At 51.8% G+C, this 17669-nt stretch overlaps 5 protein-coding genes across 5 annotated transcripts; 4 read left to right on the forward strand and 1 right to left on the reverse strand.

Moving 5' to 3' along the window:
- Positions 1 to 606: 606 nt before the first annotated feature.
- Positions 607 to 1522, forward strand: QC763_0067260 (uncharacterized protein). The gene is made up of 3 exons (XM_062905927.1): positions 607 to 1162; positions 1226 to 1295; positions 1381 to 1522. Exons 1-2 carry the CDS (start codon positions 882 to 884, stop codon positions 1251 to 1253), a joined length of 309 nt encoding a protein of 102 aa, XP_062765867.1. The 5' UTR covers positions 607 to 881; the 3' UTR covers positions 1254 to 1295; positions 1381 to 1522.
- Positions 1523 to 6746: 5224 nt separating this feature from the next.
- QC763_408620 (uncharacterized protein) lies at positions 6747 to 10010 on the forward strand (the record flags this gene model as incomplete). Its single annotated transcript, XM_062912489.1, is given in 3 exon segments — positions 6747 to 6909; positions 6925 to 7108; positions 7169 to 10010. 3 exon segments carry the CDS (start codon positions 6747 to 6749, stop codon positions 10008 to 10010), a joined length of 3189 nt encoding a protein of 1062 aa, XP_062765868.1.
- A 568-nt stretch (positions 10011 to 10578) lies between these two features.
- On the forward strand, positions 10579 to 11604 carry QC763_408610 (uncharacterized protein). The gene is made up of 2 exons (XM_062912488.1): positions 10579 to 11009; positions 11233 to 11604. Exons 1-2 carry the CDS (start codon positions 10747 to 10749, stop codon positions 11315 to 11317), a joined length of 348 nt encoding a protein of 115 aa, XP_062765869.1. The 5' UTR covers positions 10579 to 10746; the 3' UTR covers positions 11318 to 11604.
- A 175-nt stretch (positions 11605 to 11779) lies between these two features.
- Positions 11780 to 13710, reverse strand: BAT2 (branched-chain-amino-acid transaminase bat2). The gene is made up of 2 exons (XM_062912487.1): positions 12938 to 13710; positions 11780 to 12872 (listed from the first exon to the last, which is right to left on the reverse strand). Exons 1-2 carry the CDS (start codon positions 13179 to 13181, stop codon positions 11863 to 11865), a joined length of 1254 nt encoding a protein of 417 aa, XP_062765870.1. The 5' UTR covers positions 13182 to 13710; the 3' UTR covers positions 11780 to 11862.
- ppk32 (Protein kinase domain-containing protein ppk32) lies at positions 13700 to 17549 on the forward strand. Its single transcript, XM_062912486.1, has 2 exons — positions 13700 to 15522; positions 15978 to 17549. The coding sequence occupies exons 1-2, from the start codon at positions 14076 to 14078 to the stop codon at positions 17432 to 17434; spliced, it is 2904 nt and encodes a 967-aa protein (XP_062765871.1). The 5' UTR covers positions 13700 to 14075; the 3' UTR covers positions 17435 to 17549.
- The last annotated feature ends 120 nt before the right edge of the window (positions 17550 to 17669 follow it).

Consider the following 17669-nt stretch of genomic DNA (forward strand, 5'->3'; position numbering starts at 1 on the left):
TGTGTCTTTGGGCAGCGCTTATCGTCGGACGCCATACTCACTTTCACAAGTTCCGAGGGGGCCTGCCCGCCTCACCTTGGCTTTTCGAGACATGATTGGCAGCATAGGCATTGAACGTCCTGTTCGCTGGATTACTTGGAGAAGACAGGTAGAAGACTTTGACTTTAGATAACTTCAATGACGAGGACCTCGAGAGTCCAAAGTAAACAATGACTTCAATTTGTTTATTCATACATTAACAGCGTGAAACTAGCTGTGACTGAAAGGATAGAGACATCGGGATTCTTCAGATTTGAGAGCTTGACTAGACGTCTTATGTGGTTTGTCGAGTCATCATTCATAACTGTGACTGAGCATTTGTTTATCATTCTACTGTTATGCTGGGGGCCAGGTCTCCAAAGACCTGTACCGGACTGCTAACATCCACGTAGGAATTGCTGTTGGTCTGTCAGCACGTGCATCGTTGCATCTGGATTGCTCGGTTTTTGCTTCCGGTCAATATTTCATCTGAGCACTCTTCCTTTTTTTATTAATACCTCCACTTGTTAGTGCAAAAGAACTATTCCCATCGGCAATCACACTGGTACTTGCAACCACACTTCCTGACGCAACTTCAGTTGCTTCACCCACATAAGGTAGCCACAAAAATGACCGCAAACACCACCGAGGACCACAAGCTCCGCTGCCAATGCGGCAGAAGCGAGTGTGAAGAACGAAACCGGAGAATGGCCAAGATCGCGATGGCCGTTGCCTCGGCCTTCCTACCCAACGGCGCGACGCTGGTCCCTCCCGGCTTCTACGCCCACGACTGGAAACACACCGGTCGCCCGGTCCGCTAGAAGAAGGACTGGGAAACCGGTGTTGTCCGACCCCGCAACTTGATGGATGATCTCCATGATCAAATATCCATGTCCGTCTCAGAAGATCATCAGCCACGCTGCCAGTGTGGCAGGGATGGATGCGAAGCAATTAATAAACGCATGGCCACGGTCACGATGGCCATCGCGTCAGCTTCGCTTCCGAACGGCAGCACCGTCAATCCCCCGACCTTTTACCAGCGTAACTGGCGAAACACCGGACGTCCGCTGCTTTGGAAGAAGGATTGGGATACGGGCGTTGTTCGACCACGCTGTCTCATGGACGACTTCCGCGAGAAGGATAGGTAGGTGCAGAATTAATGTCTTGATTCTTCGCGAAGAAGGAATTACATCTGACTCTGTCATAGAAAACCACCAAATCATGAAGATCGTTGAGTTGCTGTTGGTCACGAAGATCCAGTCTGTGGTCAGAACCTGGTGAGTGGCAAAAGAGACTCGGTTCTGATTTTTGAGTAAAATCACAGCACAGATTTCATTAACGGTTCTTGGTATATATCCTCAGATCATGGCAACCAACTACAAGTTGATCGTAATCACCGGAAGAGCCAGTACGATAGGGCACTAGGTGGAAAGGTTGAGTGAATGTACGGTTTGAGTGGGACAGTGTAGGTAGGATAGGAAATAGGAGAGTGTAACGATATGCCTATCTTTCAATTCTCTCTCGAGTGCCCTTACTTTTGAACCTAGACACTCAGAAACTTGGGTCTATACCTTTAACAAGTTAAACCCTGTCAAACTTAGACAAGTGGGAATCTTTAACCCCCTTCCCCACTACACTTTTATATCCTACAATACTCGCCAAGCCACTCGAGAAAAACAGTTAGACTTAAGATTTTGAGATTCTTCCCTTCTTTCCCCTTCTTTCCTCTTCTTTCTTTCCTTTGCTTCCACAGCACAGTACTACAAAACGACAATCCCAGCTTGTCTTGATATGACTCCAGATCTTCGGGGAACCATACATATCATATCTCTCAACCCATCCCTAGAATGTCACAGCCACAAAGCTCTCACCATGGCGACCCCTAGCATCCACCGCAACAAACGACACTCTAATGTTGAACACCAAAGAGAACCGGCGGATGACCGGTCGTCGGGCCCGAAGTGGGTCTGGAAGATGATCACCGCCAAGATATTTCACCCTCGTTGTCCGACCTCTCCTGAACGTGACGAAGTGGCAGAATAATGAAAACCAACTGAGCCGCCGCTGCCGACACCCATCGAAGGTCATGTGGAGCCAGGGTGGGCAGTAAGTCAAGTCAAGCCAAGTTTGGAGTCTTACTTGGTTTGACTTGACTTGACTTACTGCCCACCCTGTGTGGAGCTTGATGCCAATTGGATAGCATTCAAAAGAAGGAGGGCTGATGATGACGCATATTGCGATCACAGAAACTCGAATACACCCGGCCAGAGTAGAAAAAAGATTGTGGAAGGAATTAAGTTTAGGGATTCACGATAAGAACTTTTTTGCCTGCCTATACAGTCTGGATGAGTAAGATCCCATTTCAACGTCACCCCTTCAGCTCTTCATCTCTTCAGACATCTACCCCTTTTTCTTGCGTCTACTTCTTCAGCCAACAGTCACCTAGGTAGCTGTAAGATGCTTCACAGGGAACTGGCTTTACACTCGCTCAAGACCGCCCTGGAATCATATGGAGGTCAACATTCAGCTTGTATTGATTTGTATGCAATTAGTAAGTTTTGTGATATATTTATTCATTCCACCCATACCAGCATCAGGAGACAGCCATCTCTACAGAATGCAAGGCCCTGCTGGGACTCGTCCCTCCACGGTAGAAAATAGGGATTTCTTGACGCAACGAGCGACTTTGCTAATGGTTTAAGGTGGTGGTATGAAGTATTTATGAATATGACCAGCCCTGGAGCAATGATTCCTTTTGACACATTCAAAACTCATCAAGACATTATAAATCAGTCCCCCGCGTGGTTGGAAATTGGACCACAATTGAAAGTCTGACGAGCAGAATCAATAGTCCACATCCTTGGCATGGTTGACGATCCCATCTCTGGTGCCGATCTTGAACCCCAGACCTCTAGTTTGTTCCCCTCTCTTTTGTCTGATACTGACGCGCGCTGGTACAACACGGAGTTGGGCTCACGCTACCAGAATTGCGTCCCCCCCCCACCAGCGGTCCGAAGCGTTGCCGCGCGGTCCGCGAATCCGTCCCAGCCTCGCAAAAAGAAAACAAACATATCCAAAATTCAAAAGAAATGGCAAGATGTATGTGTCGGATTCCCAGAACTTGAATCTCCTGTCATCCTTCTGACATAAATACCAGCCAGGGGCAGACCTCAAATGCGCAGAACCCCGGTCACCAGAAGACCGATGATGAGGAGAAAGCCTCAGATTTGGCGGAGAGCTTTCCTGAGTTTGAGCATGTGATCGGCTGTGTCTGTGGCGTGATCTATGAGGGAAGACTACGAGCATTAGCGATCACAGTGATGACTCATGATTTCCCTCGGCGGCTACTGATTTGGAAGAGAGACTGGAAGTCGGGGAAGATCAGTTCCCGCAACAAAATGGACGACATATATGAGAAATGAAGCCAGGCCGCGAGATTCCATGGCGATTTCAATTTGATATCTTAGGGTACGATACATGACCAATCGTTCCTTCTCAATTTCACTTATGACAGACGAAAATCTTAACATGTTGGAAATAGGTGACTTGGACTTTCCAAAACCCTATCGAGGGGAAGAACCTTACAGCGTTGGAAGTTCGCGACAGGAGAGGGTGACTGTGGTTGTGGTCCAATCTGCGAGGAACGACTTCGGTCCCTTGCTATCACTGTCATGGCACATCAAGCCATAAACCCAATGGAACTATAGCATCGCGCCCCCTAAGCTCGATAAGAGGACTCACAAGTTGTCGAGGCGGCCTTTGATGTGGAAGCAGGACTGGACTCCCAGAAGCTCAGGCTCACATTGGAATGACAGAGGTACGGCGTTTTGTCCGTCACCGGGCGAGAGTCCTTGCATGGAAAGACCATACGAAGGAAAAGGGCAAAGGGCTGAACTGGAGGATGTTTCCTATAGGATACCCAAGGGACGGGGTCATGGATCAAATCTCATGTTCACATTGCGCTTTTAGAACTTCAGGCTCTCATTAAGTGCTTATGCAGGAGCCTTTAAGGTTATCTCAGCTTGATTTACTTGGCATTCATCCAAAGATCTATAATACTAACGAGTGGGTACCAAGAATAGCGGCTTCAGTCCTCTGTCGAAGGATGGCTTGTTCCAGCCTTCCGTCTCTAAATCAGCAACTGCCTTCGCTTTCATCGGCCTTTTGCTCCAGAAAACCCCAACTAGACACAGTTGAATGCGACCAACTCATTACAGGTATCTCGCATGGTAAGGTTTGCATCATCATGAAGTTGCCCAACATCGCCGCCCCAGCGTTGATGCCGTCTCCTCACATACTTCCGTCCAGCTTCGGCCTTGAGGCCACACCTCGAACTCCTCGCCAGGGCACAAAGAGACACATAAAAGTGTCCTCAGAATCCCTTAACCAGGATTTCAAGCCTCGTACCACCGCATCCTTTACCGCCGTCTTCCGAACTACTTCCGTCCGGCCGTACCCGCGAGGAAACGGAGGCCCGTCCTGCTCCCAAGGGCACCAAAAGGAGTATCAACTCATCACCGCTTTCACCCACCAGATACAAGCGTCGCAACACCGAGGACTTGGACAACGACCAAGGGAACTTTCATACAGCCAAGCCTCCAATCAAGCAACAACGCGTGACGGAATGTGTCCTCTCAGCTCGTTCCAAGGCGTCCTTTGCCTGTGTCATCTACACCCGCTCACAATGACACCCCGGATGCGACTCAAGCTCTCACAACTACCCAGATGTCCGACTCTTAATCGCGAGATTCAGGTTCCTGCCAGCCCAAGCCCCGTGGTTTACTCTCTTGTCTCGTACAATCTGGGGCCAGAGATCAGGGAAAGCCCTCCGGGCAATGCGCAGCGGATTCTGCTCAAGTACAAGACGAAAGTTTATCACTGCTTCGATCTCGGCAAATGTTTGCTCTATTACAGGCTATACGACAAACGAGTTTGGTGAGCCGGAAGAGATATATTGCTAAGTATCTTGAATGGGATACTTGCAAAATGGGCTTGGATCAGGTCAGTTGGATCTCGATCGTTCTTTACAGCTGGGGCATGACCAAAGACTGACAGTGTACAAAGCAGTTTCTTGATTGAGTATATCGACCCCGATTTCAACCTGTCTTTGAGCCGACGACATCATGAAGAAGAGCTCTACTGGACCCTACTGAGAATCAGTATCTGCAAAGCGGAAGGAGATAAACCTCCAGTCATGATTCGAAGCTGATCTGAAGCGGAGGGGATAAGATCGTGTCAAAAAGGTGGAGGCTTAATGGAATTTTTTCCACACAATTTGGGTCGTGAAGTTGCTCTGAGATGGGTGCTTGCGATTTCTGAGGAAGGACGGTGAAGATGAAATGATACTATAACGCAGTACTCTTGTCACACTTCAGTGTGTGTACATATTTGCTTGAAAGCACTTTGCCTGTGAAAGTGATAAAGCAAATGCATGCTGTGAGCACGAAATAATGTTGGATCATGTACAATAAGGCCAGCTAGAGCTGGGCCGGTAAGAGATGATGGTGCAAACGTCAGGGCCAAGAGTCATGTGGGCGAGAGCATCTGACAAGTGAGCATCTGACAAGTTTGTAGTTTTGATTCCTCAGCGGAAAAGCAAAGAGGGTGGCTACATCATGGTAAAGATACGAACGCCACAGACGCGGAACTCCGGGTTTGGGCTGTGAATAGTGTTTTATGTGCAGTATTGACTGATATCGTTTGCTCACAAACGGACAAGGCTGACCTAAACTGTGAGTGGTCACAGCAACTCTCGGAGCTGGGGCAGGACGTCGGTTATGTGGCTGCCCGTCAAAGATCATCTCGGCGGGATGACTCTTCTCTGATAACAGCTTGTGAATGACAACGGATGATGTTACCTATAAAGAGAAGCCCGGAATATTCTGGTGTTCCTGGAAGACGTATCCGAGACACCCATCCATCCAATAACGCAGGGCTGCAAAAGAAAGGTCAACCTCAATACCTGCAATAGCGGTGTGTAAGACAGGACGACTGTGTGCCACACACCAGCCAGTTGCCTCGGCCACGTCATTTCCTTCTCCTGATTGGTGACTTAATGCTTCCTTCCGTTTTGTCCAAATTTGAGCCATCACCAGAAAACCACAAACATCTATGAAGACAATCGCCTCGGGCAGCGATGCCGCGGTGAGGCAGCTGTGTTACCGACCTTGTGGTAACTCCCGAATCCACCACTTGAGTGTGCCAAGATTGGGGGCATTTTCAACCGTTAAGCTCAATTCAGTAATAAGCCGGTACACAAGGTACGTTCCTACGTTGACGCACAGACCACACACCGTTTATCGTTTATTGCGACGTCAATGATATTTGTTGCCCACTTACTGCATTGAGGCCTACAAGAACACAGCATCTGGCATGCAGCTCTTGTCGCTGCCTGATGTTGGGCAATCACTCATTTAATTTCTACTATATATACTCCCCACTCTTTTGTCCTGTTGTTTCTTCACGTTGCCATCTGCTGTTCTCACCCCTCAAGACAACAAAGCAACCAGCCCAACAGCCCACCCCGCCATTTAAACTAATGCGTGGTACCCTTCAGCCCAGTATCCACCGAATCCACAACCACCTCACTCCTTCCTCCTTGTATCCCGGAACTCTCGTTTGAGCTTCTGTTTCTCTGCCAACCCATCAAGTGGTGTTTGGAAGGGATTGAGAAGTGGTCCGCAGCAGTATTGCTGAGGACTCACCTTCCAACACCTACCGGCGTATTGATGTCCGACGTTCAGGGTCGTGGCATAGGCCGCGGGGGACGTGGCCGCGGGGGACGTGGCCGCGGGGGACATGGCCGCGGTGGGTTTGAAGATAGAGACGGCCGAGGCGGAGGTGGTTTTGGGGATAGAGGCGGCCGTGGCGGTGGAGGAGGCGGTGGTGGAGGAGACGGTGGTGGAGGCCGCGGTGGCTACGGTGATCAAGGCGGTCGTGGTGACCCCCGCGGCGGCTTCCGAGGTGGTCGTGGCGGCTTCAATGATCGTGGGCGCAGAGGTGGAGGTGGCTATGGTGGAGGTCGAGGAGGAGGAGGAAGAGGAGGAGGAGGTGGTGGTGGTGGTTATGCTGGTGGTCCAGATGTTTACACGTAAGTATCACGGCACCGTACATTGTCATGATGAATGACAGGCGCTAACATCAAATCAAGAGGACCGAACAACGTCATCCCCCCGCCAAATCCCGACATCACAGCTCTGGAAGACCGCGTCGTCCAGCAACAAAACTCTGCATTGGGGCAGTTGAGCAAGCTTTCCGGCAGTGATGAGTCCAGCTTTTTCCCACACCGGCCTGGCTTCGGCACTGGTGGTGTTCCGGTTGTACTGTGGGCCAACTACTTTGAACTGAACGTCAACACAGCCTCGCTATTCAGTTACAATGTGCTGGTGGCCCCGGAGGACTCTAGCGAGAAGAAAGAGGCCGAACCGAACTCTGCTAAGGGCAAGGGCACGGGAAAGCCCAAGGAGTCCAAGACCAAAGAAGCCAAGGGTACCAAACTCGCCAAGATCATCAAGGCTGCGCTCGACACACTCCCGCCTACCGTCATTGTTGCAACCGAGCTGAAGATGAGCGTCGTCTCCAAGGCGAAGCTTCCTCTGCCCCCCAACTCAGTTATTACTGTGGGCATCCCCAGGTCCAATGGTGGTGAGGAGCGCTGGGATGTTAAGTTCAACAACCCTGTCTCGCTAGATATTGGACGCCTCAAGCAGTACATTCAGAACTTTGAAGACAAGGGTACCGAGTCTGTCTTTCCCAAGTTCGCGGCCGAAGCTGATGCGCTGGGCGTTGTGCTCGGCCACACCGCACGAAGCAACCCCAACACCACTGCCGTTGGCAAGAGTCGTTTTTTTGCTTTCGACGCCAATCGTTCCGAAGTCGGCCCCGTATCGCCAGGCAGTATGATCGATATCCTTCGCGGTTATGTTCAGAGTGTGCGGTTGGCCACCGGTCGTCTGCTTTTGAACGTCAACGTTACCCACGGTGTCTTCCGGCCGCCCATGCCCTTGCCTGACCTGTTTCAGAGGGTTGGTAACCTCAACACGAATACACTCAAGCGCTTGCATGGGTTCTTGGCCAAATCGAGAATCCAGTGCCGGGTTCCCACCGAGAAACCTGGTGAGTGGGTGAAGGTTGAGCGCTCTATGGCAGGATTCGGCGGGGTTAGAGATGGCAGCGGCGAGGAACGGAGGCCCGAGTTTTTGAAACCCAACGAGTACTTCGGCAAGCCTACCAACGTCAAGTTTTTTCTTCGATCGCCCAAAGAGCCGAGACCGGCACCCAAGGGGCTCAAGTATGACACCATGGTATTGGTGTCTGACTATCACATTGCCAAATACAGCGACTCCCACGGGGTGCGCAAGGTCGAGACTTTCCCACTGATCAACGCGGGCAGTCCAGCTAGGCCCATTTACCTGCTGGCTGAGTGGTGCTCCCTTTTGCCGGGACAGCCTATCAAGGCTAAGCTCAGTGCCGGCGAGGCTCAGAGCATGATACAGTTTGCATGCCGAAAGCCATCCTTGAATGCTGTGTCCGTTACCACCAATGCCAGAGCTGTTCTTGCACTGGACAACAACAAACTCCTGGATAAGTTCGGAGTGAGTGTCGATAAGCAGCTCATCACAGTCAAGGGTCGTATGCTTCCACCCCCGGCCATGGCTTACCCCACGAGTAATTCGGTGAAGCTAATCAGGCCCAAAGATGGCGGCTGGCTGCTCAAGGATGTCAGGGTTTCAAAGCCTGGTAGGATGATCAAGAACTGGACGCTCTTGGAAGTACAAGGTCAGGCTGATCAGCATGTCAAGGCCACCATGGGCCAGTTAGCGGTATTCATGGCGCAGGACATGGGCATGGCTATCAATAAGAATGCCACACCGGCAAGTGGCTATGAGGTCGCTTCTATGGGTGAGCAAGACTTGAGAGCCGCTTTTCAGGGGATGAAGCCCAAGCCCGATCTGGTGATCGTTGTGCTTGGCGACCAGGACACCAACGTATACAACACGGTGAAGAAGCTAGGCGATGTCGAGTTCGGCATTCAGACGGTGTGCGTGGTGAGGAACAAGATAACGAACAATAAGGGATACTTTACCAACGTCGCGCTCAAGGTCAACCTCAAGTTTGGCGGCGTCAACCACAAACTGCAGAACGCTCATCCTCTGCTGAAGGGTGGCAAGACCATGGTGGTGGGTTACGATGTGACGCATCCTACCAATCTTCCAACAGGTGCTGGAGAGAACGCGCCCAGTCTGGTCGGTCTTGTAGCCAGCATCGACTCGGATCTCGGACAGTGGCCTGCTATCGCTTGGCAGAACCCGGCTCGTGTGGAGCAGCTTGACGTCAAGCTGGTTGAGAACTTCAAGTCTCGGCTGCGTCTGTGGCAGAAGCACAACGGTGCCAAACTACCTGAAAATATCCTCATTTACCGCGATGGTGTAAGTGAAGGGCAGTTCAACATGGTTCTGACGTCAGAGCTGCCGCACATCCGGACGGCTTGTAGCCAGATGTATGGCAAGCAGCAACCACGCATCACCCTAATCGTGTCAGTCAAGCGCCACCAGACTCGATTCTACCCGACTGATCCCCAGCAAACGCACCTCAGGTCGAAGAGCCCCAAGGAGGGCACCGTTGTTGACCGCGGAGTGACCAACGTGCGATACTGGGACTTCTTCCTCCAAGCCCACGCCTCGCTGCAGGGCACCGCTCGTCCGGCCCATTACACGGTGTTGATCGATGAGATTTTCCGGTCTTCATATGGTGCTCAGGCGGCGAACAACCTCGAGCAAGTAACGCATGATATGTGTTACCTGTATGGTCGGGCCACGAAGGCAGTTAGTATCTGCCCCCCGGCGTTCTACGCAGACTTGGTCTGTGATCGGGCTCGGATCCATAAGCACGAGCTTTTCGATGACTCCAGCATCATTGCCTCTGGGGCACAAGACACGGTTGGAAGCAGGAAGGTGCACCCGAGCTTGGAGAATTCTATGTACTACATTTGACGTGCATGTTGAAGAGGGGGATGAGGCAGGGGATATCTGGGACATTTGCGTGCAACATGTCACTTCTTTTTTTTCCATCTTTTCCCTTTAGTGGGGTTTGTGGGTTGGATGTAGACCAAGCTGGTTATTCACATAGTCTTTGAAATCGCTGTCCTCTGGCTTGCTAGCATTTCTTGGCAAGGTACGAGGGTGGTGCTTTTGGTGGCTTTGCGGGTGGGCAGCGTGGTAGCGGATAGGGATGGGATGTAGTCTTATTTTATCATGAATTGACTTTATGCTGGTATACTCGTCGCTTGATGGTGATGTTTGGTGGTGGTGTGATGTTGATGTCTCCAATTGCCCAACTCGATACACATTATCATTTCCCCTCTGGTCTGAAATCAGGGGTCATATAACCAGACATTTTGACCTCCGATCAAACGTAAACCCACTCTCTTGACATCAATCCCATCCCCCCTGTGCTGTCTGAGTGTGCCAAAAGGGCATCACGTGACCTTCCCCAAAAGCCGAGCTTTGACCACCACACCCCGCCAAGGAGCAGTCACTCTCTCTTGGCATTTTGCCCTGTCGCCGCTTTGCGGGCGTTTTTGGCCTTCTCTCGGACTCCACTACTACGTGTGACGAACGACCGACGACGAACCTCACCTACCTATCTACCTACCTTGCTTGCGGTGGTCAACTCTGACTCTTTTCCACCACCACCACCAATTAACACGACAACCTCGAGCGATTTACAATGTCATCTCTTCGCACCACCCTCCTCCCCCTGACCCGCAGGGCGGCGGGATTGGCGACGACTACAAGCAAGAGGGCGTTCTCCGCGACGGCGGCAAAGAAGGGGGGCCACAGTCCCCAGTACGACCCGCCGACGGGGTGGCTTTTCGGTGTGAAGCCTGGGGAGAAGTATGTCAACGAGGGGTGGGAGAATCTGTACTTTTATGGGTTTTTGGGGAGTTTTGTTGTTTTTGGGGTTGCTTATGCTTGGAAGCCCGATACCTCGTAGGTCATCATCTATCTCTTTGAATCCTGCTATTTTTTTGGCAAACTCTGCTGGATGGGGTGGGGGGAAGGGGGAGGGGGGAAAGGAATAGGCAAGGGAAGATCAGAGCGGAAGGGGTGGTTGGGGGGGGGGGGGGGCGGAATGAGCACGAGAGGGGTAATGGTGGAAAAGAACTAGTGGGGGATAAACAAAGACACGAAAGATTCGCTAACGCTCACACAGCATCCAAACCTGGGCTCTCGAAGAGGCGAGGAGGCGATTAGAAGCCGAGGGCATCCTTGAGGATCCCGACAACAAGAAGAACTAAGATGTTTTTCTGATCGGTCAACTCGAAACTCCAAGCAAACAACGACTACGACTTGGCAGCAACAAGAGGGCATAGCAACAAGGGACAGCAACTTGAACCAAAAAAAAAAGCTGGGAGATGGGCGTGGGATATATGTAAATACAGAGGGGCAGACGGGAGAGAACAGGGCGATCGATAGAGGAGGATCAATTCACAGACCAACCAACCAACCAACCAACCAAGAACTAGACGGGGGTGGGAAATTCTATTCTTTTTTCGGTGTTTTGGAGATATGACGTAATTTGGACAGAGAGAGAGAGCCCAAGGTGTAATGATGTGTTTTGTTCGCAAGATCTATATTCACAGGATGAACGCTGACATAGAAATTCAGTGGGTATAAACTTTTTGCTTTTACCATTCGCCTTGCTTCCCACCTATATCCTATATACCCAACCCAAAAGACACACACACATCTCTCTCTCTCTCTCTCTCTCTCTCTCTCTGTGTGTGTGTGTGTGTGTGTGTGTCTGTCTGTCTGTCCCCACAAACCCATTAGAAACAAAAAACTAGCAGATATAGCTCCAATCACTCTCCTCATCACCATACTGCCTCGCCTCCATCCACTCCTTCATCTTCATGGCAATCTCCCCGCTCTCCTCACTATCCTTCAACCCACAGTTGACCAGCTGTCCCTTCCAGCTGATCGCCCTGACAGGAGACACAATCGCCGCAGTTCCCGCGCCAAAAGCCTCAATCAATCTCCCTTCAGCAGACGCCTCAGCAAGCTCGCCCATGGTGTACTTTCTCTCCTCAATCTTCCACCCTTCCGGCGCCAGTCTCTCCCTCGCCAGCGCAAGAACACTATCTCTTGTCACGCCCTCGAGAATAGTACCGTCCAGCGGAGCGGTGATGAGCTCCTTCTGACCGGTCTGCTTGTTCTTGATCGCGACGAAAAAGTTCATCGTGCCGACCTCGGTGACGTACTCCTCCTCCCCAAACAACCAGAGATTCTGCTGAAAGCCCCGGGACATGGCCTCCTTCTGCGGCACGATGCAAGGCGCGTAGTTGGCGCCGAGCTTCTTGTCGCCTACACCTCCTGGCCAGGCGCGGACGGCGTAATCGGTTGCTTCGAGACTGACGGCCTTGAAGCCGGTTGGGTAATAAGGGCCAACGGGGGAGGCGATGACGTAGAGCAAGGCGGAGCCAGGGGGGCCGACGCCGAGGGTTTTTTGGGTGCCGATCATGGTTGGTCTGAGGTAGAGGGAGTAGCCGCGTTCCGAGGGGATGAACCTTGATTCGAGCTTAGCAAACTGGGCGATGAGGGAGGTGAGGGCTTCGGGGGAGAAGGTTGGGAGGGCGATGCGGGCGGCGGATTTGTTGAAGCGGGCCATATTTTTGTCTGGGCGGAAGAGGCGGATTTGGCCTTTGGTGTCTTTGTAGGCTTTCATGCCTTCGAAGCATTCGAAGGCGTAGTGGAAGACGCAGGTGGCAGGGTCGAGGGAGAGGTTTTGGTAGGGGAGGATTTTGGGGGCGGACCAGCCGGATTCTTGGGTCCATTCTATGGTGAGCATGTGGTCTAGGGGGCAGGTTAGCTGGGGGGGACTGGGGATAAGATGAGGAGGAAAGGGGAGGGAGACGGACCGGTGAAGTTGCGGCCAAAGACGAGGTCTTTGGAGGGGAGGAGGTCCTTGGGCTTGGAGGTCTTCTCAACGACGAGCTTGGAGGGGTCGATGTCAAGGAGCTGGGAGGTGGAGGACTGGGGGGTGATGCTATATTGACGACGCTGGACAGCAGACTGGGCTTGGATAGCAGCACCCAGGCCTGCGGAGCGCTGGGCGTTGAAGGCTGCCCTGGGAGCGCATCTTGGGAGAAGACGGCGCATCATTTTGGAGGTTTTATGTGAGTGCCGGTGTACTAAAAAGATGAAATCTGATAATGACTGAGGAAACAACGAAAAGCAGCAATTGGCTTTTGTAAGCCACGGCAACGGGCACAGACGGACTCCTGGACGCGAAGGCGCGCAATGGCGAATGGCAAACCCCAGGTTTTAAACAGAGAGCAAGGCGCAAAGACTCATACAACGGGCACACCACGCTGGCGAGTAATTGCAGCTGGAGCCCTGGATGCTCTCTCTTCTCGGAGTTGGATCGGAGGTTGCATGGTCGCTGGACAGCAGTTGACCAATCAGGGCGCCCCTGTTGAGCCAGCTCTGGACCCTGGTCGTTGATCAAGGAGCGGCTTGCAACGGCATCGCGGGTGGACCCGGCAGATAACGAGTTCGTCGAGATCAGTGCGGGTATGCTGTGGGGGCAGGTATCTCTTAACAATTTGCTGCTGCATGTCTGGCATCGACGTGGGAAGTTGGACCAGCCCGAGAGACTGGACCAATGCTGCAGAGATACTGACAATTTGACAGCATCATTCAGTTATGGTTCGAGTTGAAGATGCCATCTTATGATCTTCTTAAGTCCAATGGCAAACAACCTTTGAGCCACGTCCGTTGCGATTGTAAGGCTTGGCATAATTAGATATCAAAATCTTATCTAATCAGCCAGCCTTATTCAAGCTGCGTCAGTGCTTGGCAGACATGCCGAAGCTGACACCTTGTTGCGCCCACCCAACGCATCCATGATCGACAGTTACGCCTTGCGCGCATCTCCTCAGCCCTTGAATTGCAAAAGATAGGTGTCTGTTTGACAATAGTACGCCTTAAATTGAGCATATTACACCTCCCACGTCCACCGAATAGCCCCGCGATGACAGTTAGAGCCGTGCAACCATGTTCGCCAACGCCTTGAAATCGATAGGCGCCTCCAGCAATATCAACACCAACTATTCGATTTCCTCCACCTTGACAGCCACCGCTGGGCCATGGAAGATCTATTCGGCGAAACGAAAGGCCACGGGCAAAGAATATTCTGTCTTTGTGTTCGATAAAAAGACCCTCGATGCAGGAAACAATGGTTTGGGAGGGAGACAGTCGGCTTCGTCGCAAAAGAGAGTGGTGGAGGAGGTGGTGGAAAGGCTGAAGAAGGAGGCATCATCTCTGGCGAGGCTACGACATCCAGGAGTGCTAGAATTGGTCGAACCGGTCGAAGAAACGAGGGGAGGAGGACTGCAATTTGTCGCCGAGCCTGTGACGGCCTCGCTCTCGGGTCTTTTGCAAGAAAAGGATGACCAGGAACGGGGCGGAGGGTTTGGAGGCAGGTCGAGCCGATATGTTACCGAGGACGCAAACGGCACACGGCGACGGCGAGAGCTCGAGATTGACGAACTAGAAATCCAAAAGGGTCTGCTGCAAGTCAGTAAGGCACTGGAGTTCTTGCACGACAACGCCGGGCTAGTACATGGAAATCTGACGCCGGATGCCATTTTAGTCAATGCAAAATCGGATTGGAAGCTGAGCGGCCTGGCGTTCTGCAGCCCCCCCGAGCCATCAACGATCCCCACGACTATTCAACCGATTATCCTGGGCGAGGTCTTGAATCCAGATCCTAGAATACCAAGGACTGTACAGCTGAATCTGGATTACGCATCGCCAGATTTCGTCCTGGATAACAACCTGACGACCTTTGCCGATATGTTTTCTCTGGGCCTGCTCTGTATCGCCTTGTACAACTCCCCACACCGGTCGCCAATCGAGTGCAATACCAGTATCTCAGCTTATAAGCGGGTGTTCCAATCGTCACAAAGCGTCCCAACCGCTACCAACAACTACCTGTCCTCCCGGCCATTACCCAAGGAACTCGGTCAACATGTGCTACCCAGACTGCTTACACGCCGGCCGGCCCAACGCATGACAGCGAAGGAGTTCCAAGAGAGCGAATACTTCAACAACGTCCTCATCTCTACCATCCGCTTCCTCGAGGGCTTCCCCGCCAAGACGCCCAATGAGAAGCAGCAATTCCTGAGAGGGCTGATCAAAGTCCTTCCGAACTTTCCAAAGTCTGTCATGGAAAAGAAGCTTCTACCGGCCCTCCTGGAGGAGCTGAAGGATAAGGAGCTGATATCGTTGATCCTCCACAACGCCTTCAAGATTATCGGTCTTCTTCCAGCGGGGAGGAGGGCTTTCAACGAAAAAGTCAGACCCAAATTGAAGGAAATTTTTGTTACCAACGCCAAACAACCTCAGGAAAAGGATGCCAATCGTGATGCCGGTTTGATGATTGTCATCGAGCAGCTGTCTGTTATAGCTGGCAACTGCAATGGGAAGGAGTTCAAGGATGGTAAGTACCTCTTATTTTATCATTGTAAGGCCCTATTTGGCACCCCAAACGCCTCATCACTACCTTATGTGCCTTGCCATTATCTGTGAAGGCCTTCCAACATGGCTGAGGCGCATAACTATCATCATTAGATGCCTTATCCCTATTTTAAAGGCCTTGGTGATTGTTATACCTCTTTTGAGATATTTGAGATATACGACCAATTGCTTTGGACGCTTCATTACCATCCTCATACCCCTTGATTGGATAGTTAAAGGCCTTTTTCTTTCTCTCAACCTCCTTATTACTATCTTTCTACCTCTTGTTACCATCTTTTTACCCCTGATTCGGATAGTGATAGGCCTTGTGTTTTCATTTAGTCGCCTTATCACTATCTTTTACACCTTCTCACTGTCTACAGATGCCTTGTAACTATCTTCTGACCCCCTATATGTGCTAACTTATGTCTTTTTTAGATATCCTACCCATATTTTACACGGCCCTCGAATCACCCACCCCGTCCCTGATCAACGCCGCCCTGACCAGTTTACCAGTGGTCCTGCCTGTGTTGGACTTCAGCACCATCAAGGGAGAGCTTTTTCCAGTCATTGCTACAATTTTCAGTAAAACCAACAGTCTGGCCATCAAGGTCCGTGGTTTGGAAGCCTTTGTCACACTTTGTGGAGGTGCCGGCAGCGGTGACGATGGCTTGGACGGGCTCGCTACAGAACAGAAGAAGGCCACATCCTCCACGGCCCTCGACAAGTTCACCATGCAAGAAAAAATCATTCCTCTAATCAAGGCCATTAAAACCAGGGAACCAGCCGTCATGATGGCTGCTCTGAACGTTCTGAAGGTCGTCGGAAGGGTGGCTGATGGGGATTTTGTGGCACTGGAGATGCTTCCACTGCTTTGGAGCATGTCGTTGAACCCTCAGTTGAACCTGCGGGAATTCCAGGCCTTCATGGAGCTTATCAAATCACTATCAAGCAGAGTGGAGGACGAACAGACAAAGAAACTACAAGAGCTCACCGGCGGCGCTGTCACATCGCCCGGCCTCAAGGACGATTTTCTGTCGTTTGGGGCGATCGCGGGGTCTTCTCTCGAGGCGAACGGGACATCGGAGACGGATTTTGAGGCGCTGGTCAAAGGCAGGGCAAGTACGACCAACACCAACCCACTGGACAGCTGGGACACGAAGCCATCAGCGGCGTCTTCCTCCTCCAGTGTGAGAAATTCCACACCCACGCCCACGTTTTCTTGGTCTACACCACCGGTATCCTCACCGGTAGCCACTTCGCACCTCAAAGCCCAGACCGGAGGCTTCAGAACGGTGACCCCAGACCTAGCGGCCATCCAGCCCATGGCCCCAACAATCACCCAGTTCTCACAGCCCTTGCAACCACAATCGAACACAACATCGCCGCAGCCGCAGCCGCAGCCGGCGTCCTTCAACTGGTCCAGTGCCAGCAGCGCAACCACGCCCAGTAATATCTGGGCGACCCCCTCCGCCAGTGCCCAACCTGCTTCCAATGTATGGGCATCATCTACAACCCAGCCCAGTCCGAATGCCTGGGCCTCTCAACCATCCACATCGGCCTTTAGTTCTCTAAGCTTGAATCAGCAGCAGCAACAGCGTCCGCAGCCGACAACATCCTCTTCTTTCGCCCTGCCTCCGCCACCTGGCGCGCCTAGCGCTAGCTCGGGAAATTCGGGCTTCAGTCTGTCCCGGCCACCAGGAACATCCTTCACGACTTCAGGACTGGGCGGAACGAGCAATATGAATAGTCTGGCATCACTTGGGGCTGCCAACAGGACCGGCACAGGCATGGGAATGAGCATGAACAGCATGATGGGAGGCATGAGCCAGCAGCAGAAACCGCCTCAACAGCAGCCAAAAGGGGGTTTGGATAAGTATGAAAGCCTATTGTAGTTGTTTTTCCAGGGGTGTAGCCATTATATATATACCCATAGCGAATCATTGAACCTTGTCTGTCGGGGTTCCCTGAAAGCATTTATCAACCTCGAAAGGCGTTGATCTTCTAATAACTAACAGACATGTTGGCCTGGCTAAACGTCATCAGCTGGCGTCTTAGTAGAGATTTGCGTGGTGTGAGTGACATCAACAAAGTATGGGCCCCCTGTGTCGCTTGGCTCGTGCGTTACTC

This window comes from Podospora pseudopauciseta, chromosome 4 (genome assembly GCF_035222475.1).
Source record: "Podospora pseudopauciseta strain CBS 411.78 chromosome 4, whole genome shotgun sequence".
Classification (NCBI taxonomy): Eukaryota; Fungi; Ascomycota; class Sordariomycetes; order Sordariales; family Podosporaceae; genus Podospora; species Podospora pseudopauciseta.